At 38.1% G+C, this 27,051-nt stretch overlaps 1 protein-coding gene across 1 annotated transcript in view; it reads right to left on the bottom strand.

Moving 5' to 3' along the window:
• LOC102151579 overlaps window positions 1–27,051 on the bottom strand; it is a 338,066-nt gene that overhangs the window by 110,041 nt on the left and 200,974 nt on the right. Inside the window, exon 6 of the mRNA XM_038583970.1 lies at window positions 4,975–5,029. Within this exon, the coding sequence (XP_038439898.1) occupies window positions 4,975–5,029 (55 nt within the window). The remainder of the gene's footprint in view (window positions 1–4,974; window positions 5,030–27,051) is intronic.

Below are 27,051 nucleotides of genomic sequence, written 5' to 3'. Positions count from 1 at the left end.
TACATTCTAGAATCCAGGCGTCAGCAACTTTTTCTCTTAATGGCCAGATAAATATTTTTGGATTTCTCTTTGTACCAACTACTCAGGTGTGCTCTTATAGCCCCAGAGCAACCACAGACAATACGTAAATGGGTGAACAAGGCTTTGTTCCAATAAACTTTATTTACAAAACCAGGTGATGTAATCAGTGGTTGAATTCATCAACATTCCCAGGTAATACTAAATTATGAAAGATCCAAACTTCAATAATGCTGTCCCAAGCATAGTTCGGTCAGCTAGCACTGATTTGGGGCTAAAAACAACTCAACCGCTCTGGGCTAGTGCCTTGGCAAAGAAATATATATGATAATAATCTTTTGTGTTTAAAGACCATGCTTCAGAACAATTGAAATGTTTCCAACATTGGTGGAAATCCATGTTTTTCCTCTTGAAAATAACCTTGAGTTTTAGGAAACTACATTTATATAAGAGCCAAACAGCTAGATGATATAAAAGCTGTATAAACTCAGAAAGATAACTAGGCCACACAGGCATCATATCAGTGACTGATTGGAATACAATCATCTAAGCGGATCTAACCAAAGCCACCCCATTCAGTCATTTCCAGACAACCAAGCTAGGTCATGGGGATAAAAATATTTAACAATAAAAGTATATATCCAGAAAATATTAGCACTGAACAGGATTTGATGGCTCATCTAGGAAAACCATGAAAATTATGCCAAGAAAAGGAGATAGAAACTATCCCTTGCCCAAGATCACAAAGCATTACCAGAGGACAGTAAACTATGTGTCCTGAGAAGTAGGGACAATACAAGTATGGCTCAACACCGTATTCCCAGCCTTGACAACACTTCCTGGCATAGAAAAGGCAATTAAGAAATATTGGCTGCATACGTACATGAGTAAAGAATGAAACAACAACAAATGAGCCAGACCTCCATACTTTCCCATCAAAAGTTGCATGGGCTAAGAAATTCCTTGTTTGAAAAGAGTATTCCGTGGGTAACTTTCTCCCTGATGTTTAATCGTGCACTTAGTCCTTCAGACACCACAATAAACTGCTGAACTAATGCAAGTAGCCTAAAGGAGTAGAAGCACCACTCACGGAGGCTAATTCCGTCCTCAGGAATTATTTATGCATGACGAGAATCTGTCTGGAACATAAATGATGTCTTTATCTTCAACTACTACTCACAGAGGACTCAGCCTGAGTGTACTAATACGGTCTGCCCGGGGTTTCCCAGGACTTGCAAAAAGTAACCCTGATTGCTCAGAGGGGTTATGGCTTATTTCACATTATCTACACCCACTCATCCATCACCGTGTGACTCGGTGGTATACAAAGCAAGCTCTTCAAAGCGAGGGTGAGGAGGCACTCTGACTGTTGCCATATTTTCCCTTCCTGACAACAGACAAGACAGATGCTGCCCCAGGAGACTTGGAGAGAGAGAGAAGTGCTCCTATTTGACCACCATAATATCTAAGTACCTCCCCCAGCTCCACACTTGAAGGTCAAGTGGAAGCAACCTGCATTCCTTCCACAGGTGTCGGCCTTCTAAAAGGAATGCAGACTTTGAGCTCCATTTATGTTTTCAAAATATTGCTTTTTCTTTGAAGTAACTTGGAATGTGTAACTTGATCCAGACTGTGAGATTTTACATTCACCCAGACTGAATTTCCCTGACAGGACTCTTCAATATCTCCACTATTAATTAAATGTTTTTAGAAATCCCACAATGAAGAGCTGGAAGATAAATTTTCTCCTACTACCTCTCCTTGGAAAAGCCATGCATAAGTATGTGTGCATGTATACCTGTGTGTGTGTGTGTGTGTGTGTGTTTGTGTGTGTGTGTGTGTGTGTGTTGTGGGGAGAGAGGCCAAAATATCAACCACTTTGGGCACTCCTAAGTCAGCAACAATGACTAGTTAGCGGGAAGCTATTCGAGAACCCAAGTAATTAAAGACAGGGAAAGGCCCTTAATCATCCAGTCTTTTAAAAAAAACACTACCAAATATATTTGGCTAATTTACAAAAATACTGCCAACATTCCCAACTACTGCAAAAGCAACAATAATGATATTATATTAATTACCAAATAATTCAAACACTTAAAATATAGGGCCAGGGAAATAAATACCATAGATAAAACTTCCTCATTTCTTTGTTTTATGGACAGAACACTCTTCTGGAAGTAATACTGAGCCTAGAAAAATTCTGAAATACTAAAAAGGAGCACACATATAGGTACTTTTCATTTCACACACATACACTTTTTCCAGGGTGACACATTTATACCTCTATAGAAGCAAAATGCCAAATTCAGAATAAATTCAAAACATTTACAAGATAAATTCAGACATCTGAGGGGGTTTTCCCACAATTAAATTTGCAGTGCTAGGAACAAACTCAGTTTATTTTAAGATTGCCTGCCCAATATATAAATTTCCCTTTGTGTTTGAAATACTTTTATCAGATAAGATAGCTTTTGTTTAAACTGCTATTTTCAGAATTTGCTTTGGGGTTTCAAATACACACAGTGAAGTAACTTGAGATTTCCTACCCTGCTCTAAAAATGTGTGTCTTCTCTCTGTTTGTATTTAGTAATTTCCTGTCAAATAAGCTCACATAATTAACTTTCCTTGCTCCAACCTACTTTTTCCCCCCTATTCCTACTTCCTGAGGATGGTAATAAAATGCTGATTACATTCGGCTACTATCTGCCTTCTCTTCCATCCCCCCCTCCCTGGCTCCCTTTGTCATAAACTACACTCAGGTTTCAACCTTTAGTAGAGAGAGACCTGGGACAGAAATGAAGAGCCAACCAGATTCAGAGAGCTCCAGTCCATCTGCATTTATTGGGTAGCTCTACTCTCAGGTAGGGCCAATCAAGTGAGGGGAGAGATGTCCTGTGGTTTTGTGGTTTGGCATGGCTTTTTTTCCCAAAATTCAATGAAATCCACATCCCCCCTCAGCCATCCCTGATACATATGGGACTCTCCTCTTTCTGATTCCTGATAGAGAGTTGAGATGGCTGGGAGAATCAATAGTCCTAAAAGGCTCCAGACTTGAAAGAATACCCACCAACACTTACAGAATTCTATTTACAGATATAAATAGAAATTAAATCTGGCTTTTCATATAACTGAAATCAACACATGTTCCTTCTTGATAATTAATCTCTCATTTCACACTAATTGAACACTTAATAGATAGCATACAAGTAATTCATTAGTATTATTACCTGGGCATTCCAAAAGCACACTTCCAAAGATGGCTCATAACAGAAAGGAAAAAAAAAAAAAAAAAAACCGTGAATCTATCAAATTGTATTGCCGGTACTTCCAGAACACAATGACTGATAACCTTCAGGTACATCAGAGTTTCTTACTCCAGCATTATTAACCTACCGGATCAAATAATTCTTTGTTGTAGATGGCTGTCTACAGGATGTCTAGTAACATCCATGACCTTGAGACATCTGATTCAAGTATTATATTATCTTCAACCCTTCCTGTTCATGACCATCAAAATATCTCTGGACATTGGCTAATGTCCCGAGGACAAAATCATCCCCAGTAGGACAAAGAGATAGACATTAAAATCAGAATAATAAATGGTGCTGTTCTTCCTACAGACAAAAACAAAGAAAACTCTAGCTATTTTATCATATGGAGGGGTTCACCCTTCTAATTCCAGACAATGTTCCATACTGACCACGCAATGTTTGAAGTCAATGATGGCTGACATCATACTATAGCGACACCTAAAGTTCACAAATGACACATCCCATTGTTGCAAACCCACTGCCACGAATAAAAGAGAAGTCCCAAGGGATAGAATCATAAACCTCTTCATAAACCAGAAATGCCAACTAGCAAGACAGGCTAAGACCATGGTTGTTGGAATCCCAAATGGCAGCACCAGTGGTGGTTCTGAGCTTGATGCCTAGTACAGTCCACATCCAAGCAATTTTACTCCAAAGCGTATACCCTAGAGAAGCTCTCTGACATATGCATCAGCTGACATGTGCAAGAGCATCCATAACCGCACTGCTACTGACACTAATGCAATAGAATACAAGTGCACTAATGGGACAATGAGTATATTGTAGTATTTATAAATAATGTAATATTATTCATAGCTATAGTAATACAACTGCAACTATGGGTAACACTAGTGAATCTTCAAAACAGGACGTTGGATAGAGAGCAAGTCACAAAAGACTAGCTATTTTGTTTATTTCATAGTATTTTTATGAAGTTCAAATATAAATCTAAGTCTGTTAAATCTATTTTTAAAAGCCCAACATGTATGTTTTTAAAAGCCAATAAGCAACACTAAATTCAGACTAGTGGTTTTTTCTGGGGAGGAAGTAAAAGGTTATACACAGGTAAAGGAAACTGCATTGGAAATGCCTGTGATGAATTAACTGGTATTCATTTAACAGCATGCTTCATAACATATAACATATAATATTATATATACAATAGTATGTGTGCATGTGTGTACTCAGTATATATTAAATATTATATAACAATTTTTAAATTTCTCTTGCAGGAAAATGTAAAAAGAGACCCAAGAAAAACGGTAGCAAACAAACAAAAAAAACCCCACAAATTTAGAAGATGGACTTCAGTAAAATAAAAACTGAAGTCAATGGGTTATACAAGCATGGGGATATATGAAACAAATGAAACAATTGGCAAAATACAGTAAATGTGATGGACTGACTGATAAAGTACTAACCAATTTTTTTTTATGTTAAGATGTAAGTTCAAACTCTAGCAACAAACACAAGATGAGAGGGGTCATTTAATAGATTGAAGAGAAATTTAGCATGCCTTACCTCAGTTAGGAAGAAGGTAAACATACTGAAGAACTACTTATTTCATTAGGAAGCTGTATAGTTATATGTTACATAGGATATTAAACACTTAAAAGCAATCTCTGGAAAACATTAGAAATCTCACCATGCATTCCAGTGGGGTCAGGGGGAGACTTATATCAGGAAATACAGAAGAAAACCTAAAAAGAAAAGAGGGGGTAAATAGGAATGACTAAGTTGCAAAGAGGTAGAAAAAAATATGTAATTATAATAAGTGTGTCTTGATAAAACACACTCACTCAAAGAGTCTGATAATGGCTTAAAAGAAAAAACTGAAATAATACACCAAGAAAACCTGAATATAAAACAATCAGAGAAGATAGTCCTGGCAAGGCAAATAACCAGAAGTAAGGCTGTGTTATAATTAATATCAGAAAAAGTAGAATTCAAGCAAAACACCTGAAGGGTTAAATATGGACTCTACATCATTTTTAAAAATGCACCTGTAACATTCATAAGCTTATATTCACCAAATATAGCCTTAAAAACAAAATGCAAAAAAGTTATGACAAGATCCTGTCAAATCCAAAATTCTAATGAGATTTTAACATACTTTTATCAAATACTGTAGAGTGTTGTCCTGTTATAGGGCATATCTTCCCCCTCCCCTGTATTTTTTTCTTCAAAATTTTCTTAATTTTTCTTCTCCTTTGGTTCTTCATGTAAGTTTTACGATTGACTTGTCGTATTCCACAATGGATAATACAGTTTCAAGGTTTAATTGAGTAAAATATTAGTAAGGATATAAAACATTAAAATCAGCTATCCAATAAATGCATATAGAATCTTGTAGCCAGCATGTAGAGCATATCCATTCTTTTCAAATACACAGGGAACAGATACTAAAATCAACTCTGTACTGTCATAAATGAGGTCTTCATAAAAATTCAAAGATCCATATCACACGGTACTTGTTCTTAAAATTACTAAAATAGAAAAGAGATATTAAGCATTTATACGAGAAGAAAGGAAAAGTAACGAGCTAACTACCCAACTTAAGATGAATAAAGAACACACAAAAAAAGAAACTAGAAGCATAAGAAAAATATGTAAAAAAAAAAAAAAAGTACAGGCGATGAACTAAACCCAAAGTTCTTTTGAACATTATTAAGACACATGATCTGCTGTCAATATAATGAAAAATAGAAAAGGCACACTATCAAAATGGATACACACATCAGGCATTAAACCATTTATGCCAATAAAAATTTAAAATTACATACTAGCATAGTTTCTCTTTATTGAAATATCACAGCTAATAATTGAAGAATTAGAACATCACCAGTTTGGAAACCCAAAGAAAATGATGCATCTAAGTAATGACCCATAATGGCTGCTAAAATCATAAAAATAAACAGGCCTCATGAGCCTGCTGATAAAACACATCACAAATAATTCTTACCAAAATAGAGAGACTGAGAAAGAGCAACCCTAAATTCAAGCAAACCTCGACACTGTATTGTACATTGTGGAATACAAGTCAATCTTAAAACTTACATGAAGAACCAAAGGAGAAGAAAAATTAAGAAAATTTTGAAGAAAAAAATATGAGAGAGGGGGAAGATATGCCCTATCATGGACAACACTCTACGCTCTGTCATTAGAACAAATTAACACAATGCAGGGACTGACAATTAGACTATGGAAATGGAATCCATATTTCCAACACAGAGCACCTGTGTGGCTCAGTTGGTTAAGTGTCTGCTTTGAGCTCAGGTCATGATCATAGGGTTCTGGGATCCAGCCCTGTGAGGCGAGTCTGCTTGAGGATTCTCTCTCTCTGCCCTTCCCCCTGCTCTCTCTCTAAAATCAGTAAACCTTTTTTTGTTTTAAGTGGTTTGTCCAGGGGTGCCTGGGTGGCTCAGTCAGTTAGGCATCTGCCTTCTGCGTGGGTCATGATCCCAGAATTCTGGGATGGAGCTCCACAGCAGGCTCCCTGCTCAACAGGGAGTCTGCTTCTTCCTGCCCCGCCGCCCCCCCAGCTCATGCTCTCTTTCATATTCTTAAATAAATAAAATCATAAAAATAAAAAGACTCCCAATTCCCAATACAAAGTCATGAACATGTGGAAAACAAAAGATGTAAGTAGTCACTGGCAGTGTGGAATCTGGGTGTAGAAAGACAACTCAGCCCACACACCCACAGAGGTGTTACCAGAACATAGAGAAGCCAGAGGAGAAATGTTCATGAGGGACAGTGATGAATCCTGTGGATAGTCAGAAAAGCACGGAGGGCCCCCATGTCATAGATACAGTCAGAGGTGGGATCTTCAGGATGGAAGGCTACAGCCAGGAGGTCTGTGATGGAGGACACATGAGCAACCACACAGTGCCGAAAAGCAACAGGAGACTTCAATGGTGACCAGTAAAAACACAGGGGACATAGGAGAAGAATAATCATCATTTGAAGCCTAATCCATTTGACAGACATTGAATCCCTATCACCAAAGACTGAAAACCAGGACCCTTGTGTGAAGAGTGGAGGATCTCAATCCACATATATCAAAATGAGCAACATTACCATGTGGCACAGTGGTAAAGACCAAGGAACCCTGACTGTGAAATCAAAACCAAAGGTTCAAGCCTGGTCAGTGCAGTGTAGCGGTATGGCCTCAACTCAGGTTACATAGGCTGCTGTAGCATACCAGGATCTTGGATATGGTATCTTTGTATCTCCATGTCCCCATGGGTAAAACAAGGATCATGACAGTACCTCTCTAATAGGACAAGTGTGAAGATTTAAAAATTTAATATGTGTAAAGCACTTAGAAAAGCTCTCAGAAAACAGTAAGCACTCAATAAACCCTAGCTGTTATTACTACCAGCTTGCTCGTTGAATGCCTTTGGGCCTAAGTCCTTGAAATCCCTGAGCTTCTGTTTCCTTCTTTTTAAAAACATAATATTCCTGTCCTCATAACATTGCTATATGGTTGCAGAAGCAAATAAAAAGAAAAACAGCTTCATAAATTGCCAATGTTATACCAATAGCAGTTTTAGAACTAAGTTCCACCGCATTTCAAATAATCCAGGGCTCTTTTTCTTGTAGAGACGATTATTTGCTAACTCCCTGGGTTGCCAAGAACTTCATAGAGCAATTTCACTTTACAAAATTAGCCACTCTCAGTTCATAATAAGTAATTAAAGGAATTTTCTCCAGAAATCTAGCACATTAATCAGCTGGATACAGCAGATGGATGTCCAGCCTTAGAGATGTCTAAACAATTTAGTTAACCTTTAGCAAAAATACATGTGCACCCTAGCCAACAAGATCAGACTTAAAAGATGTCAATGCCACTTCTTAAAGCACTGTATTTGCAATGTTTATCCTTTCTTTTTATTCTCATTTTTAAAATGTAGGACAACTTTTTTGATAAAAGTTTTTTGCAAGTTCATCTTTGGAGAGGTGAAGAAATAATGCATGCTCATAAAAGAGGCTACCTGAAGGATCCCAGAAGCAAAATTGGAGAATACAAATATATTTTTGGAAAATGGATGATTCTCAAGTATCATAAAATACCCCACCCACACCCAACCTCCTAATCCACATTCAAAGCTGGCCCCAAATTAGTTAAGAAGAGGTTACTATCTTTGTGGATGGGTCCAATCCTCTGCTTCTTTTCCTCATCAGCTCTTCACAGCTATCCCTACCTACTCTCTTTCAATTTTGATACTTTTACTGATTGTCAACCACCTTTACCAGAAAATGAAAAGAGATAACTGGAAGACAAAATCATATTAAATTAATCCATCTTTCTTTTTTGAGGTAGCTCTAATGAAGAGTTTAGGAGCAGAAAAAAAATAACTGAAAGTGATGGATTGAAATTATTTGAGTCAATAACACATAATGAGTAATGACAAGGAAGTCACAGCATACAAGCTTTTTAGAGCTGTAAAGAAACCTACCAGGTTACTCATTTTATATATAGAGAGATATAACCTGAATGTCAAATTTATTAAGGAATCAGGTAAAAGTGGTAACCCAGCATATTTTTGGTCAGAGAGGTGTGTACTGGTATTCCATAAAAGATTGTAAAGATAATCAGTGTATGGAGCCCAGCCAGAGGGAGAAGCAGGTGGAGATCACCAGAGCATCCAATGCTCTACCATGAGATGAGAAAGAGCTAACATACACAGGAAGTTGATTTATGGTGAAGTGGCCCTGCAAGCCATTTAGAAAAAGGATGGTACTTTCAACAAATGACTGGTTACAATAAAGTGGTCCTTTATTTCACAGCTTACATAAATGCCAATTCTGAGTGGGATGTAGATCTACATATGAAAAATAAAACAGGGCAGCCCGGGTGGCTCAGCGGTTTAGCGCTGCCTTCGGCCCAGGCTGTGATCCTGGGGACCTGGGATCGAGTCCCATGTCGGGCTCTCTGCATGGAGCCTATTTCTCCCTCTGCCTGTGTCTCTGCCTCTCTTTCTCTGTCTTCTCATGAATAAATAAATAAAATCTTTTTTAAAAAAATAAATAAATAAAACAATAAAGTTTCCAGAAAATGACACAGAATATCCCCATGATTTGGAGATAGAAAAAAATACTCAAGACGACACAAATGGCATTAATCACAATGGAAAAGACTGATGAATTTGAGGACATTAATATTAATATCTCCTATTCAACAAAAGGCACCACTAGGAGAGCAAAAAGGCAAGCCACAGAGTGGGCAAAGATATTTGTTACACACTTAACTATCAAAGGGCTCATTTCCAAAGTACACAGAGAACTCTTACAACTCAAAAAATTGAAGTAAAATTCAATAAAAAATGAGCAAGTAATTTGATCAAGTTGTTCAAAAAGAGGGTATCCACATGTGCACTAAGTATAAGAAAAGTTGTTGGCTAGATATTCACCCAAAGAATGCAGAATACTAACTCAAAGGGATCCAGCACCCCAAAGTTTATAATGGCATTGTTTATAATAGCCCAAGCATCCATCAATTGATAAATGGATAAAGGTGCAGTATATATGCATGTATATATGTAGATAGATGATATAGATATAAAGATATAGATATAGATACACACAATGGAATATTAATCAGCCATAAAAAGCAACAAAATCTTTCCATTTGCAACATGAATGGATTTAGAGGGTATAATGCTTAATGAAATTAGAGAAAGACAAATACCATATGATTTCATTCATATGTGGAATTTAAGACACAAAGAAACAAAGGGGAAAAAAGAAAGAAATCAAGAATCAGGGGCACCTGGTGGCTCGGTTGGTTAAGTATTTGCCTTCATTTTGGCAGACATGATCCCAGAGCCCTGAGATTGAGACCCAAGTCAGGCTCCCTGCTCAGTGGTGAGCCTGCTTCTCCCTCTCCCTCTGCTACTCCCCCTCTGCTTGTATTCTCACACGCTCACTCTAATTTTTTTTTAATCTTAAAAAAAAAGAAATCAAGAAACAGACTCTTGATTATAGAGAACTGATGGTAACTAGAGGATAAGGGGCAAATAGATGATGGGGATTAAGAAGTGCACTAGCTTTGATGAGCACTGGGTGTTGTATGAAAGTGCTGGATCACTGTATTGTACACCTGAAACCAGCATAACACGGTGTGTTAACTAATTGGAATTAAAATAAAAACTAGAAAAAAAGACTGATGACTTCATTAGCCAGCCAGTAGAGGAAAAAATAAATTTTAAAAATGATGAGATACTTCTATGAACCCACCAGAATGGCAAAAATGAACATGTCTGGCAACAGCAAATGTTGACACAAATGTAGAGTAATGAGAAACCTGTTGGTTCACAATCTCCTGAGGAGCTTCCCAGGTATAATCTCAACCCTCTTCAGCACTGAACTCTCACTGTAGAGAGAGAAAGATAGAGAGGCAGGCTATCCCAGGTTGGAGGTGGCAGTTTTAATAAAGCAAAAGGAACTTACATATGAGGCTTGTCTTGGGTCCCAGCAAGACCAATAGATCACCCCCCCCCAATACATCATATCTTGGAAGTTTGCAGAGAGACCCTAACTGGGTTCAGTCACATATACGACAAAGGCGGTCTCCACACGATGTCACTATCTCAAGGCTGTCTTCTTAGAGCAGCCTGTGGGAGCAGGAAAGGCAAGAGGGACCCACATTCTAGGAGTGGGGAGGAGAGGGAGCGTGCTGTGCAGCAATGAAGAGCCTCTGACTACCTAGGTCCTGGCTCACAGGTCAACTGGCAGTCACATCTTCTCAATGACCTTCTCCAACAAAACTTCATATGCTTGTCCTGGTAGCATAAAAAGGTACAACTAGCTTCAAAATCTCTATGGCAATGTCATTTGAGTGTACAAAAACCTCATACTCAGCAATGTTGCTCCTGGAGCAGGTTTGTTTGTGTGAATATGCACCTACCTACAAAACCATATGCACATGCATCAAAAGATTTGTACAAAAACAATAAAGGTTTTAGGAGCATCATTACTCATGCTCCAAACTGGAAAGAACCTACATCCATTAATGGTAGAATGAACGGTCAATAGAGTGATATTTTACATGATGGCTAAAATAAATAAGAGAAACCCCTTGAACCTTTCAAATAGGATGTGGGGGTGGGGGGGCACATTTGAAAGACTATAAACAATGATATTCCATTTATATATAATTCAAAATCTGGCAAAACTAATCTAAGGGAAGGCATGAGGATGGTTTCAGAGGCGCTGGCAATGACTCTGGGGCTGCCCATGTGAGAATCTCTAGCTTCTTTGAGCCATGCATTTATGATTTGTTTATAACATACATTCACAAAAGAAAAATGTTAAATAATAAAGGAAAATAAATGCTTCATTTACTTGCCTCCAGTAGCTCTGCTTCTAGAACATTGAGGAAAGGATACCAAATATAAAAAAACAAAAAACAAAAAAACAACCACATATTAGGCATGATAGGCCCTGGAGCATTATTTATAATGACAAAACAGGAATACTCAAGAAAAAAAGGTAAATTGTGGCAGATCTAATTAGTATACCAGGACACAATCAAAGATCTTACAAAGATTCAGCCATCTATGCAAACTAACCATTAAAGACAAGACTGAAGATAGGCCAGATGGAAATATGCCAAAATCTCTGCAATATTTAAGTAGCCAGGTTTCATGTGACTTTGCTTTAAAAGATGTGTTATACTTAGACTAGAAAAAAGACAAAAAGGTTTACAGCAGAATGCTTTGATCTTTCCTTAATACAGCTGAGGGGGTGAGTGAAAAATTGCCTGTCTGACTCCATAACAATGCAGACAATCCCCTGGATGAGAGATGTGAAGTCACTTGGATGGGTACCCACTAACCTACCTGCATATACTTCTGCCTCCATAGCCATCACCTGCTAAGACAGACAATTTTGTTCTTTAAAAGGCAAATGAGGGGCACCTGGGTGGCTCAGTGGTTGAGCGTCTGCCTTTGGCTCAGGGAGTGATCCTGGGATCCTGAGATCGAGTCCTGCACCAGACTCCCCACGGGGAGCCTGCTTGTCCAACTGCCTATGTCTCTGCCTCTCTCAATGTGGCTCCCATGAATAAATAAATAAAATCTTTTTTAAAAAATTTAAAAATAAAAATAAAAAGCAGATGAATGGGAGATAATGATGTAGGCCCAGGAATTCTGTGGAATATAGGATTGAGTTTCTCTGGCTTTTGCCCCAGGGACTAAAGAGAAGACCCCTTTAATCAATCACTCTGGAACTAATGTGATATAAGAACATCAGTCTGCTATTTGAAGGCATGCTTGCTGTTCTGGTCTTAATTATAGGAAAAGAACACTAAGGAAGCACAAGGCTACATGTGCTGTGTGGAGTTATGAAGAATACAAAAACCATCGCTACCCTCCAGCAGCTTAGAATCTTGTTTACCAGACGACACATTTATAAGATAAAAACAAATATTAAAATATCATGGAATTAAACATTTACATTAATTATCATCCCTGTTTTTCTAAGCTCTAACCCTACCAGTGAGGCTGCAAGCCTGGAAATTTACATTACTCAGACTCCTTTGGCCCAGCAAGATTCTAGGGTTATGTTCTTTCGGTGAGATGCACTAGCTCCTGTAGTGGAAGCAGCATAGGGCAGAGCAGTTCTGTAGTGACTCGGTGGGCAATGTTGGGACAAATGAACACACACACCAGGACTGGCAGTCGTGGTCTCCTGCAGTCCCTGATCTGGATTTTCCCCTCCAGTCCTTTTAACAATAGTAACTCAATGCCCTGTATTAAATCCTTCTCGGCCTGAAAGACATAAATAGATTCAGTTCCCTTGACTAACCCACAACTAAATCACAAAGCAGCAAAATCTCCTCTTCTGATCCCCTTGGAAAATAGGCCAGATTTTACTAGACGTGAGGGTTTTTTTTTACTCTATCACTCACTCCTTTTAGCTATTTTTGTAAGTTTCCTCTCTGCTCAATGCCAAGAATATGAAACACGGTGAAGCAGGAAAATTAGTTTACACCTCAACCATTGGACAGAGATTCATATGCTCTCGGATCACTGATGTTTATCCTTTAGGATAGGAATGACATACTAAGTACAGCATGCCACTGCTTGAGTTTAATTATATAATCACTGAAAGTTTTGTCTGATTTTAAATTAAGCTTATCAAAATTATGTGTGAATATGAGTGTATTTATGCACACATACTCATATGATATCATTATGTGTGAATGAGTGTATTTATGCACACATACTCATAGGATATCATTATGTGTGAATATGAGTGTATTTATGCACACATACTCATAGGATATCATATGCTTTTTAAATTTTGTCCCCTTACCTAGATTCCCATATTCCTATATACAAAAAAACCTGTCTTGTGATAATTTAGATTACCTAAAACTATATACAACTCAAAAACAATATAGAAATTAATAGTCCTCACAACTTACATGCATGACTCCATTAGTGTAGGGGAGAGAAAAAGCCATCTCTATTGTTCAAAAGTCAACAGGAATTAGGTCAGACTTCTGGTTCTGGGTGAGATGAAATATAAGCATATTTCAAGCACCTCTTCCACTGAACAGAACTATACAATCTGAACACATAATATAGAGGAGAAAACTCTGAGGAATAAATAAGCATATCAAATCATGATATAGAGTTTGAAAACTCTGAGGAATAAGTAGGCAAATCAAAAAAGACCGATGGGACTAAAGCACCAAGTGGCAGTGGGTTTACTTACCATTTATTGACCAGGAGAATCTTTTAGCCTGACCTTAATATAGCCAGAATCCTACAAATGAGCATTGCACTCAAGTAGGTGAAAGCTACAAGTGCTTGATAGTGGACAGCCCAGGTGCCTCAGTGGTTTAGTGCTGCCTTCAGCTCAGGGGCGTAATCCTAGAATTCCCAGATCGAGTCCCACGTAGGGCTCCCTGCTTCTCCCTCTGCCTGTGTCTCTGCCTGTGTGTGTGTGTGTGTGTGTGTGTGTGTGTGTGTGTGTGTGTCTCATAAATAAATAAAATCTTTAAGGAAAAATAATAATAATAATTTTGGCTCATGGAAAAAGAACGGGGACTCCTAACACTCCCAGGAGTATGGAAATCCCCAACTTTGTTCTGTATTTTCCCTTTCCTGCCAGTTTTCTGATGCTCTTGCCCCTAGACAGTTCTGTGGCAGTGATGGCAGAGAGCTGTAACAGGAGTCAGTGAGAATGAAAACTCTGATGATGAAAATCTTTCTACCCACTTCGTAAAGTTGTGATCAGAAGACACTGAGGCCAACCCCTTGCATTTCTTTTACACTGTCCTTCTGCTGCTTGGGCACTAATAGAGATGCACACAGCAGAACCTAGAGAAATAAGAAGGTGATTCGCCAAGAAACTGCAAGGTACAAGGAAAATGGAGAGGGAGATGCTCAGATCATCGCCACGCCCAAAATGGGTGGATCAGATTGTAATTACATACCAAAGGTTTTGAGAAATGAACTAACAGATGGGCGGCTAGAAGGTACATGCTCAGAAAGTAACTAAAGAGTACTACGAGGACTTTGAAAAGTAAACTGATATTGAAGCATAAGCACCCACCGAACAAAGGTTGAAACCTGCAGCCTAAATCTAACCAGGCCAAATGCCTGCCAGGTCAAAAAAAAAAAAAAAAAAAATCAACATTCTTCATAAGATTTAAACACAACCCAGAGTCTCATAATGTAATCTTCAAAATATTCAGGATAGATTCCAAAATTACTCAACATACCAAGTACCATAAGAACTTCAACTCATACAGGAAAAGATAGTCAACAGACACCAATGTCGACATGATACAGATGTTGAAATTCTGTGACAAAGTCTTTAAGGCAGCTATTATATAAATGTTTCAATGACCTATCATGAACATTCTTGAAACAAATGTTAAATAAAATGTCTCAACAAAGAAATGGGGAATATAAAGAGAAAACAGGGATCCCTGGGTGGCGCAGCAGTTTGGCGCCTGCCTTTGGCCCAGGGCGCGATCCTGGAGACGCGGGATCGAATCCCACGTCAGGCTCCCGGTGCATGGAGCCTGCTTCTCCCTCTGCCTGTGTCTCTGCCTCTCTCTCTCTCTCTCTCTCTCTCTCTCTCTCTCTGTGACTATCATAAATAAATAAAATCTTTAAAAAATAAAAAATAAAGAGAAAACAAATGTAAATCCTAGAACTGAAAACGACAATCATACAAAATTTTTTAGATCACTCAGGAGCAGAGTGAAGATGGGAGATGAAGACAGTCATTGGACTTTAAGCTCAATCTAAGAAATGATCAAATCTGAAGAGAAAAAAATTTCAGAAAATAAATGAACAGAGCTTCAGAGACATGTAACTCAATAACAGAAGAAGGTCTACATTCATGCCATCAAAGTCCATGAAGGATATAGGGAAAAACCTGTGTGGGGTGCCTAGATAGCTCAGTAAGGTAAGCCTCTGACTCTTGATTTTGCCTCAGGTCTCAATCTCAGGTTCATGTGATCAAACAACATGTTGGGCTCCACGATGGGTTAGAGTATACTTTAAAAAAAAATGTGCAAAAAATATATTTGAAAAAACATGAGTGGAAAATTTGCTACCTTCAACAAAAGACACGAACCTACAAATTCAAGAATCTGAGCCAACCTCAAATAGAGTAAACCCAAAGCCATCTATGCTAAGACAAACTGCTACAGTCTAAAGACATGGCATTTAAGATGGTAAAAAAAAAAAAAAAAAAAATTCTGGAACCAGACAGTGGTGATGGCTGCAAAACATTTGACTGTAACTAATGCTATGAACTGTACACTGCAAAATGGTTAAAATAGTAAATTTTATGTTATGTGTATTTGACCACAATTAAAAACAACAAAGAAATAATTTCAAAGTAGCCAAAGTAAAATGACATGTTACATATAGGGAAATGACGATTAGAATGATTGTGGATATCTTGTAGAAACCATTGAGGCTAGAAAGAAGGAAGTAGCATAAAATCTTTAACAAACTGTAATCTCAGGTTTTATATCCAGTAAAAACATCTGCAATGACAGCAAAATAAAGACATTCTCAGATGAAGAGAAGCAGATAGCAGACCTGCTCTAAAAGAATTACCAAAAGAAATTCGGAAACAAAGAAAATGATACTAGAAGGAAACATAAACAACAAGAAAAAAGAAAAGAAATGGTAAATATCTGGATAAATAAAATAGACTACTCTCCTCTTGAGCTCTTTAAAATGTGCTTGATGGTTGAAAGCAAAAAGTGCCTGATGGGATTTTCAATACATGTCGATATTATATGAGACAAGAACATCAAGAAGGAACTCGAAAGGGACCTACCGGAAGAGTTCTACAGCCCAAATACAGTGGTAAGATATAAATTATATGTTAAAAAATTAAGTATGTATTTTGTAATCCATGAAGCTACTGCTGGAATAAAACTATACAAAGAGATATCAAAATCACAATTAACATGGAATATTAAAACTGAATGAAAGGAAAAGTAAAGTTAAACAAAAATAATGGACCAGTGGACCTAAATCCAAATATATCAATATTTATATTAAATACACATGGTCTAAACACAGCAATAAAATGTCAGAGATAATCAAATTGAAATTTTTTTAAGATCTATTTATTCCATTGAGAGTGAGGGAGATGGACCATGTACATGAGCAGAGATAAGGGCAGAAGAAGGGCAAGAATCCTCAAGCAGACTCCCTGATGAGTGCAGAGCCAGAGGACATGGGACTCAATCCCAGGAATTTGAGATCATGATTTGAGCCAAAACCAAGAGTCGGCCACTTAAAGCGAAGGAGCCACCCAGGTACCCTTCAAATTGCATTTTTTAAATGACTCAGCTATGTGCTATGATAAATTCACTTTAAATATATTTATATAGGTAGGTTAAAAGTTAAAGGATGAAAAATATATAATGCAAATAATTTTTAAAACCCTTAAAAGCAAACAATACAGGCAAAAAAACATGAACAACATTTCTCTGAAGATATGCTGATAGCAAATAAGTACATGCAAAGATCTTCAACATCAGTAACCATCAGGGAAGTCCAAATTAAAACCACAATGAGGTATCACTACAAACCTATCAGAATGGTTACGATAAAACAAAGTGACAACATCAAATTCTGGAAAGAATGTAGAGAAACAGGATCATTTATGCAGTGCTGGTGGGAATATAAAATGATACAACCACTTGGAAATCCACTAAATAAGGTTTAGCTTCTCACAATATTAAACATTTAAAAATTACTCAGCAATAAAAAAAGAACTATTGGGACAAGGTTACATGAATCTCTGGGGAATTATGCGGAGTGAAAAAAAGCCAATCCCAAAAAGTTATGTGCTATATGATTCCATGTATGTAACATTCTTGAAGTTCCAGTTATCGAAATGGAGAGCAGAGTACTGGTTGCTATGGCTGGGGATTGGGAGGAAGCGGAGGAAAGCCAAGTGTGGTTATGGAAGGACAAGAGGAAGGCCCCTTGTAGCAGTGGAATTGTTCTATCTTGACAATGGGGTAAACACAGAAACCCACACACACACAAGTTACATGTAAAACTGTAGGAATCTAAGTAAGATCAGTGATTTGAATCGATGTCCACATCCTGACTGGGACCTCATATTATACTCTGTAAAAGTGTTATGATTAAGAGAAATTAAATCAAGTGTTCACTCCTATGCTGCATGTGAATTGATAATTATGGCAGATTAAAAATATTTGTGACAGATTGAGAGAGAGAACGCATGAGCATGCACAAGTAAGGAGCGAGCAGAGGGAGAGAGAAAATCCTCAAGCAGACTCCCTGCTGAATGCAGAGTTGGACTCAAGGCTCGATCTCAGGACCCTGAGATCATGACCTGAGCCAAAATCAAGAGTCCAATGCTTAACTTATTGAGCCACCCAGGTGCCCCAGATTAAAAATATTTTTTAAAAAAAAGGAAATTGGGGTGAAAGACTATATAAATATCAGAGAAAGCAGTCTTTAGAACAAAGAAAATTATTAGGGATAAAGATGGAGTACCGCATAATGAATGATAAAAGAACCGATTCACCAGGAAGACATGTGTATATGCACCCAACAACAGAGCTTAAAATACACAAAGCAAACCTGACCAAAAAAAAAAAAAAAAAGAGAGAGAGAGAGAGAGAGAGAAGTAGATACAGATACAGTAAACTCCACTGCATACATGGTTTTGCTCTCGAGGTTTCAGTTACCCACGTTCAAGCACAGTCTAGAAGCAAATGATCCTCCTTCTAAGGTACAGTCAGAAGATCAACAGTAGCCTAACACTATGGTCACAATGCCTATATTGTTCACCTCACTTCATCTCATCACACAGGCATTTTATCATCACACATCGCAATAAGGTAAGTATAGTATAGTAAGATCTTTAGAGAGCCAACGTTCATATAACTTATCACAGTATATTGTTAGAATTGCTCTATTTTTAATATTAGTTATTACTGTTAATCTCTTACTGTGCCTAATTTGTAAATTAAACGTTATCATAGGTATGTATCTATACTGAAAAACAGTGTAGATAGAGTCCAGTACTATCTGCACTGGGGATCTCAGAACACACCACCCACAGGTAAGGAAGCACTACTGTAAATCTGCAATTATAGTTGGAGACATCAAACTCCACCCCTTTCAGTAATATAGGTCAAACAAATAGACAGAAAATCAATAATGATAGCGAAGAACTGGATTTATCAACCAACTGCATCTATACTTGACATACAGAGGACACTCTATCCAACACCAACAAAATACACATTAAGAGTAAATGAAATATTTGACAAAAATAGACCATAACATAGGCCATTAAAAAATCTAGATTTTAAAAGATTATAACCATATAATGTATATTCTCAGACTGTAATGCAAATAAACTACAAATCAGTAACACAAACATCTTCAAATATCTGGAAATGAAAATTCAAATACAGACACTCAGTTTCATTTACAACATTTGAAGATTTTTTAAAAAGATTTCATTTACTTATTCATGAGACACACAAAGAAAGATAGAAAGAAAGAGAGAAGGAGGCAGAGACAAGGGGAGAAGCAGGCTCCCCGAAGAGCAGGGAACCCAACAAGGGACTCAATCCCAAGACCCCAGGATCATGACCTGAGCCGAAGGCAAATGCTTAACTAACTGAGCCACTCAGGCACTCCTAACATTTGAAAAATTTATAATTAAATCTAACTAAGTTCATTGTGCATTAAAATCAGGAGAGAAGGGATCCCTGGGTGGCGCAGCGGTTTAACGCCTGCCTTTGGCCCAGGGCGTGATCCTAGAGATGCGGGATCGAATCCCACGTCGGGCTCCTGGTGCATGGAGCCTGCTTCTCCCTCTGCCTGTGTCAGTGCCTCTCTTTCTCACTGTGTGCCTATCATAAATAAATTTTTAAAAATTAAAAAAAAAAAAATCAGGAGAGAAGGGTGCCTGAGTGGCTCAGTTGGTTAAGCATCTGACTCTGGATTTCAGGGTCATGAGTTCGAGCCCCATGTTGGGCTTCATACTGGGCATAGAGCCTACTTTAATTAATTAATTAATTAATATCAAGAGAGATTTAAGTCTTTGATTTGTAAATCGCAAGGTAAGCCTCATTGAGGCTTGTGTATCTCCCACTCTAATACAGCCAATATTGGTGTGGAGCATTAAGAAATCATTTGATCTACTCTGAAACTGCAAGCTCACACCAAATAAGTACTACTCCCTGATCAGTTGCTCATAAGTCACTAAAAGACTATTAACTTTATCAATAGGATCTTTTTCACCTTAGTTTTCTGTTAATCATCTTGCAATATATATTATTAACAGCAATAATCATTTAAGAATTCAGTGCTATAAAACATAACTAAATCCATGTTGGGATTCTGTATGCCTTGGCCTGATCCCATCTGTCCAGCTTCCTTTTGCTTTGAGATAAGTTTAGACATTTCATGCTTGAAAAGATCTCCATTTCTGAAATGTGAATGACTTTTAGACTCTTGAAATACTTAGGAGACTTTCTAATTTAGAGGAAATAAAGTTTGGCTTCCTAAGGACATAGGTCAAGGTTGAGATAATCTGTCAAATATGTCAAATGAAGGAGGAGTTGGCTAGGGCATATTTTAATATTCTAATTGTATTTGATGCCAGTGTTTCTGTATCATCTAATTGCAAAAATTACACTCTCGTTTCCGATAGATAACAATATAGTTATTTTAAGAGCCAAAGGAATATATGCCAACAGATTATTATGTGTTAATAGATGTAAAATATGCCTTTTTACAATGATCCACATGAAGAGAAAAAAAATGTTTAACATCCATTGCTTCCATCTTCACCTTACCTTCACTCAGCAAATATTTACTGACTGTCTTTTGGGTGCCAGACATTACACAGTCATTGCTCTTTAGAAACACCCAGTTCAACAGGGAGACAGACACATAAACAATGACAATTTAATATGCTATTTGCTGTAACAAAGGGGTCACAGACAAAGGAATATTGACAGAGGCTTCAAGAGAAAACATCCGGGCTAGGCTGGTGAGTAAGTGGCACAGTCTCCAGGAGGAAGAGGAGAAAGGAGGAGGAACCAAGAAAAGGACAGGTCCATTCATGGACAGAACAGGAAAGAGCATTATTCCTCAACAACAGTAGGACCCAGGACACTTGAAACAGAGGATGAGGAGGGAGAAGACAGGAGGACAATTCAGAAAAACCAGTTTGGGAAGGGTCTTGTCTACCCTGGAGGATATGAAGCAAGGGAAAGAAGTCATCAGAAACTTCCTTCAGAATCCAGCTCTGGAGACAGTATCTGTTGCCAGCAAGAAATGATAAGAGAGTGAATGAAAACACAGTCCAGGGATATTTAGCAGATGAAACAGAAAAGACAGTGACTCAATTGGCTGTGAGGAAGGAGTCGTCAAGGATAAATCCCAGCTTCTAACTTGGACCCATTCTAAAGACAAACAATATAAGGAGAAAATATTGGGTGTAGAGAATGAATTTGTTTCTAATCTGTTGGTGTCTAACGTGATGTATCTCCCACATAACTAGATGGAGCCTTATAGCAGAACAGTCAGAACAGGAATGTGGGTTTTAAGAGAGCCACCAAGGGGCTAGAGACAAAGAAGTCAGCGATTAATAAGTTACTGAAGTCTCTGGGGACAGATGAAATCAAACAAGGAAAATATAGTATTGTAATAAATGTAATTGAAAACCGATTGGAAGTTTCACTACACAGTTCCCTTTGTTTTAAAGTTTGTAAGCCATGTTCCAAAACAATCATAAAAAAAAATAACTATGCACTGTTCTTCCATCAACAGTGAACTCCACTTCTAGGGGAGCCTGGGTGGCTCAATCGGCTAAGTATCTGCTTTCAGCTGAGGTCATGATCCCAGACCATGGGGCTCTCTGCTTAGGAGGGGAGTCTGCTTCAGCCTCGCCCTCTATGCCTGCTTTCTCTCTCTCAAATAAATAAATAAAATCTTTTTAAAAATAAATAACAACAACAACAAAACCACAGTGAACTCCACTTCTAGAAGGCCAATTAGTAACTCCTATCTCCTACCTACTCCAGCCTGGGTAGAGTTACAATGGGTGATTAAATAGAACACAGAGTCAGCAGGCCCTGTTCTACCTAAGTTCTCATCAAAACCCCAAAGCATTAGTAGCCTCACTTACATAGAACACTTCTCTCCTCTATTCCTTACCACAGCCTTGTCCCTCCTGTTTGTTTGTTTTTTTTTTTTGGGTGGGGGGGGAGTATATCTATATGTCAAACATACACTACAAACTACAAACCCCTCTTGGAGCAGTTGGTATAGGATAAAATATGATTAATTACTTCAGATATAAATATAGTAAGGAGGAATCATATTGCTTTAGATATCTGTGAGGAAACAGTGAAGGAGTCAGAACTAGAATGGGTGAAAGGAATTACAAAGTCCAAGTAAAATGTGGGTTGCCCCATTAATAATTGGTTTTGGGCATCTAAGTCCACCTCACCTATCTCTAAGTGTACAATGCTCCTGGCAGGAGAACTGAGATGGAGGCCGAGAGTACAGGAAAATTCCTCCAAATTTTAGGCACTCAAGAACTAATATAAAGTAAGAGAGGGACCTAGCAAAGACTCTAGTATTCAATCCCTCTTCCAGAAATCCAGGAAAGCCAATGCTACTAAAGCATCTGAAATTGAAAATAGCATTCTTATCAGAAATCTTTGATAGCAAAATATTGTAGAAAGATCCCCAAACCAGGAAATGTGAAAAAACCAAGAGTCTTGAAGGGTCAAATACCCCAAGTTGACCTGAGCTTTGCAAACTTCATTTATGCATTCAGCAAAGTGATCCTGTGCTGTACTATTGCCCTGACAGAGACAGATGTACTGAGAGACGAAAAACACCTGGAGACTTTTTGCTCCCATCTCCTAACATAATGTTCTAAATAAAATATCTTAATATTCTGTGAGGTCTCTCATTATCACCAGCCACATCTCCAGAAATAAAGAAATATGAACTGCTGGTATCTTGTTAGGCCTGTCTTTCAGAAGTTGCTTTGGGGGCTTTCCTGACTTGCCCTCAAGATTTTTCAGACTGCTCTGTAATAAAGATGATTGAAATGCATATTGTGTTAACAGATACTTCCTTGGAAGGAAATAAACAGGCGGACAATACCTCACTCATCAGAAACAGCCAGACATACCTATAGGGTATGCAAAGCAAGCCAAAATTCTTCATGTTTTGAAAAGTAAAAATAATTTAATACAGATCTACTAAGAAAAATGTGCCAGCAATACTCAAGATGATGTCATATCAGCTGCTAAGTTCAGGTCAACTACAGTGCAACACGAGGCTTGGGCCTGGAGACCAGCAGAACCCAATCCACTGTGCCCCCAAAACCAATCCACACACTTGCTCATAATCTACCCAAATAACACTTTCCACTCTGGATAGTGATACAGTAATTTGGGTATCAAATTCTGGCCTTTCAAATGCTAGGCACAGAATATACTGGAGATATCCAGTCTACAAAGTGTTGTGTAGTTCAGAGGGGGCCATAAAACCTCACTTGAGCACTGTCAAAATAAAGAAGTTTGATTTTCCTCAACCATTCCGTGTCCGTCATCACTGACCCCGATGCTACCAGATGAAAACTGATGTGCCCCTGCCTAAAATATGGGCAGCAATCAAGGCAAGAGAAATTGACAGGAAAAAGTAGAAATCAGATAAGAGAACCCTGGAGAGCTGGGTTTGGGTTTTGTTTAATGCTTACTCTTAGCCGATGCATCTCACGATCCACTTCTACCCACAAAGTTCTCAGGTAAGGTAAGGAGGGCAGCCGGCACCACCACCACAAGGATATGTCTGCCCTCCAAAACGCCACTTCTCTACTTTCTTTAGGAAAATTCTGCTGAAGTGTCTCTTCTGCTCTCCTAAAACTATCACCACATAGTAAGTATAAGCATCATTTCAATAAAAGCAGAGTAGGAGGAGGTCAAGGCTGTGTATACATCCTAACGCCCTAGTGATAGGGACAGAGCAGATTTATGGCCCTGGTCAAGTGTTTTTATCTTTCCATAGGAGACAGCTAGTTAGGACTACAAGAGTGAGATACTAACAAGAATGCAGTCCCTCTCACTCGTTATCATTTGTAAATTCCCTGCCCAATTTGATAACAAATATCACTTTTTCTTCAGTGTCATTGGCAAAGAAAAGAAAAAAACATCACTGTGATAACAAAGGTGCCATTATTTCTGGTAGCATTTTCCTGGGTCCTGTTAATAATCACACATGCAGTCGACGCATGGCCCTAGGTTCTCACATCACTAAATAAATACTGCCTAGTGGCAAATATTAGTTATCCCCAACTTTGCATTCCAAAGGAGTCATGAAACCTATCAGAAAGGTCAGATCTCAGTAAATAAGGCCAAGGCAAAAAAATGTTTTAAAAGTCTCCTATTCACACTATTTCCTAGTTTCAACACCAATTCCTGTGTCTCTGAATCTCAGTGGCATTTCCAACAGACATAACAGTGGTCATTGTGATTCCATTATATTTGACATTATGCATTTGATTGCAGTAGTTTATAAAAACAGAGTCCTAGATGCAGCTTCTAGATCAGGGACTTTTAAGATTTGTTAAATACAGGGTACAAGAACGGCCTTAAATTACACATTCAAAATTTGTGTACATATAGTTTTCTCAGGAAAAATTCCACAGTTTTCTTAAATTCTCAAGGACTCATACTACACTTCCCTTTTTAGAAGAACTGAGAGCAAACTGATTGTTCTCGATTCTTGCTGTGCATCAGAAGAATCTATGGAGAACCTTTATAAAAAATCTGTGTCCTAAGACTCCACTTTACCCTGACTAAATCAGAATCTTGATAGACAAGGCCCACATGCATTAATCTAAAAAAAAAAAAAAAAAAAGAAAAAAAAAAGCCTCTTGAATGATTATAGTACACACCAGGGCTCTGAAACATTATGTAGCTTCAACAGAAAGTTCTTTTTGTCCAATCACTGAACTTTAAACCTAGAAGAATCCTATGAAATAAAAAAATTAGAACATTCCTTTTATAGGGAGGAGCCAGATCTGTTGAGAAACTTGCCCAGGACCATAACTAGTTAGAAATGGAACTGCTGCCAGGACTCTTGTTGCTCAAAACAAGATTATATGCAAATGGATTCTCCCCTGAAAGATATAATATGAACCCCAAAATGTACTGCTTTTAGATTCTTTAAAATCACAATTACTTTTTTATAAGAAAAATCATAAAATCGGGTTTAACATTCTTTCTACTCAGTTTTCTACAACCACCTCCTGAATTTCTTTAACAGAAAAAGTTCACCCCTTATATCTCATATGTAAAAATTAACCAACATCTGCATAAAGACTGTAGTAAATATACAAGAATCATAATAGTAGGGATAAGCCACAGAGGGTAGTTGATTATGATAAATACTCGGTGAAGATTGGCTGACCCCTTTATCAACTGGGTGAGAAATTCCTGATTATCCTAATTATGGCTCACCACAATTGTTTGTACTTTTCATTCTAGCTGTTTTATTTTAATTATCAAAAAAAGAACCAGACCATCCCCACAAAGGGAGATAAAACAGCCAAGGAATCTCCTGTGCTTCAGAAGGTATTTACATATCCCAAACCAGAATAGATCATTTAATAGATCAAATAGCATATTTATCCCAACAGAAAACTTTTAAATGCAATCCAAGTATAAGCGGGGGGAAAAAAAGGAAAGGAGGAGGTGACATTTCCTTTGTTAAACTTCACAATAAATTTACACCCGGATTCAGCAAGTGCCTTTCAGTGGCTTCACAGTAGCTGAGATAATTATACTACAGCCCTCTTGATGTATGAGTCCCCATTGAGAGAAGTCAGCTGAATCCCAAGGACAGCATTCCAGGGCGGTAAAAAGAATTCTTTCAATACACACCCACTGAGTGGCTTGGTTCAGACAAGATTTCCCCCTACCCCAGTGAAGGAGACAGTAGAGGGCATGGGGCAGAGTTCATTTTGTTGACAGGAATGCAGGCAGGTACATGAAAACTGCTAACATGCAAGTACTCATCAGACACCAAGAACTGATCTCAAATTTTAACCTATTACCTCCAGGAGATCATAAATGCTAAAGGACTAAAAAGTTTCAATTTATATGTTTAACCTCTCAGAGAGCCTGGGACAATGCCTCACATACAATGGAGAATGAGTAGACAAGTGATGAATTGAATGAAAAGGAAAGTCCTGAACCTCAGTCCCAGAGGGCACAAGTATTCCCTGCAACTAATGGTGCTCCACACCACATCTTGTTTGGTTACCACTCCTCCCCCATCTGTATCTCTGGTGAAGGCAAAGTGTCTAGTCCCTGGCAGGGGCACATTTTATATATAAATGACAGGAGAGCAAGCCACCTTCAAGGAACCTAACAATTTTATATATTTTATCCTTATTTCCGGTTTCTTCCTATTAAAGTGTCAGTTCTACAAAGACAGGAAGTAATGTCTGCATACAGATATTACAAACATGGCTAAGCTAATACGTAAGCAAAAAAGAAGTAACCAATATAAATATTTTTTAATATATGTTATCAAACAAATAAATATTTAAGTAAAAACAGACTGGGCTTCACCCTGGAGAGACAAGAACCATAAGGCATCATCCTACCTGGTAGGTCTCACTCTTGTCACTGTGTAACATGGACATGATCCAGGCTGAAGTGGAAGCTGAAACTTTCCTGCTAGAAGTCTTTTCATTTATGTGATATTAATACTTTATAAATGCAAAATTATACATATTTTGCAATAAATGCTCATTCTAATCCTGTAGGTGGTGCCATCCTTAGCCCCAGGCCACAAGACTCCATGGCCAAAAGCACATGCCCACTAGGATCCCTGAAACCCCTTCTGTATCGTGGTCTAGGCACTATGGCCCTATGTTCCCTGTTCAAACAGCCCAAGTTCATTTATATAGAGACTGTGCAGGATTTGCCCCCAGATACTCACCGAACCTTCAACAGACAAACCCAAGGTCCACAAGGTGAGGTGTGGACAAGAGTATCCACATGTAGCCTCATGCATGCTAGGCCCATGCTTCTGTTCATGCTACCTGACCAGGGGAAGATAGCTCAAGAATTTGAACACTAGGGGCACCTGGGTAGCTCAGTCGGTTAAGCATCTGCCTTCAGCTCAGGTCATGATCC

The sequence above is a fragment of the Canis lupus genome, chromosome 35 (assembly GCF_011100685.1).
Source record: "Canis lupus familiaris isolate Mischka breed German Shepherd chromosome 35, alternate assembly UU_Cfam_GSD_1.0, whole genome shotgun sequence".
In the NCBI taxonomy this organism is placed as follows: domain Eukaryota; kingdom Metazoa; phylum Chordata; class Mammalia; order Carnivora; family Canidae; genus Canis; species Canis lupus.
The sequence above is the reverse complement of the archived record's forward strand: the minus strand, read 5'-3'. Positions and strand labels throughout refer to the sequence as shown.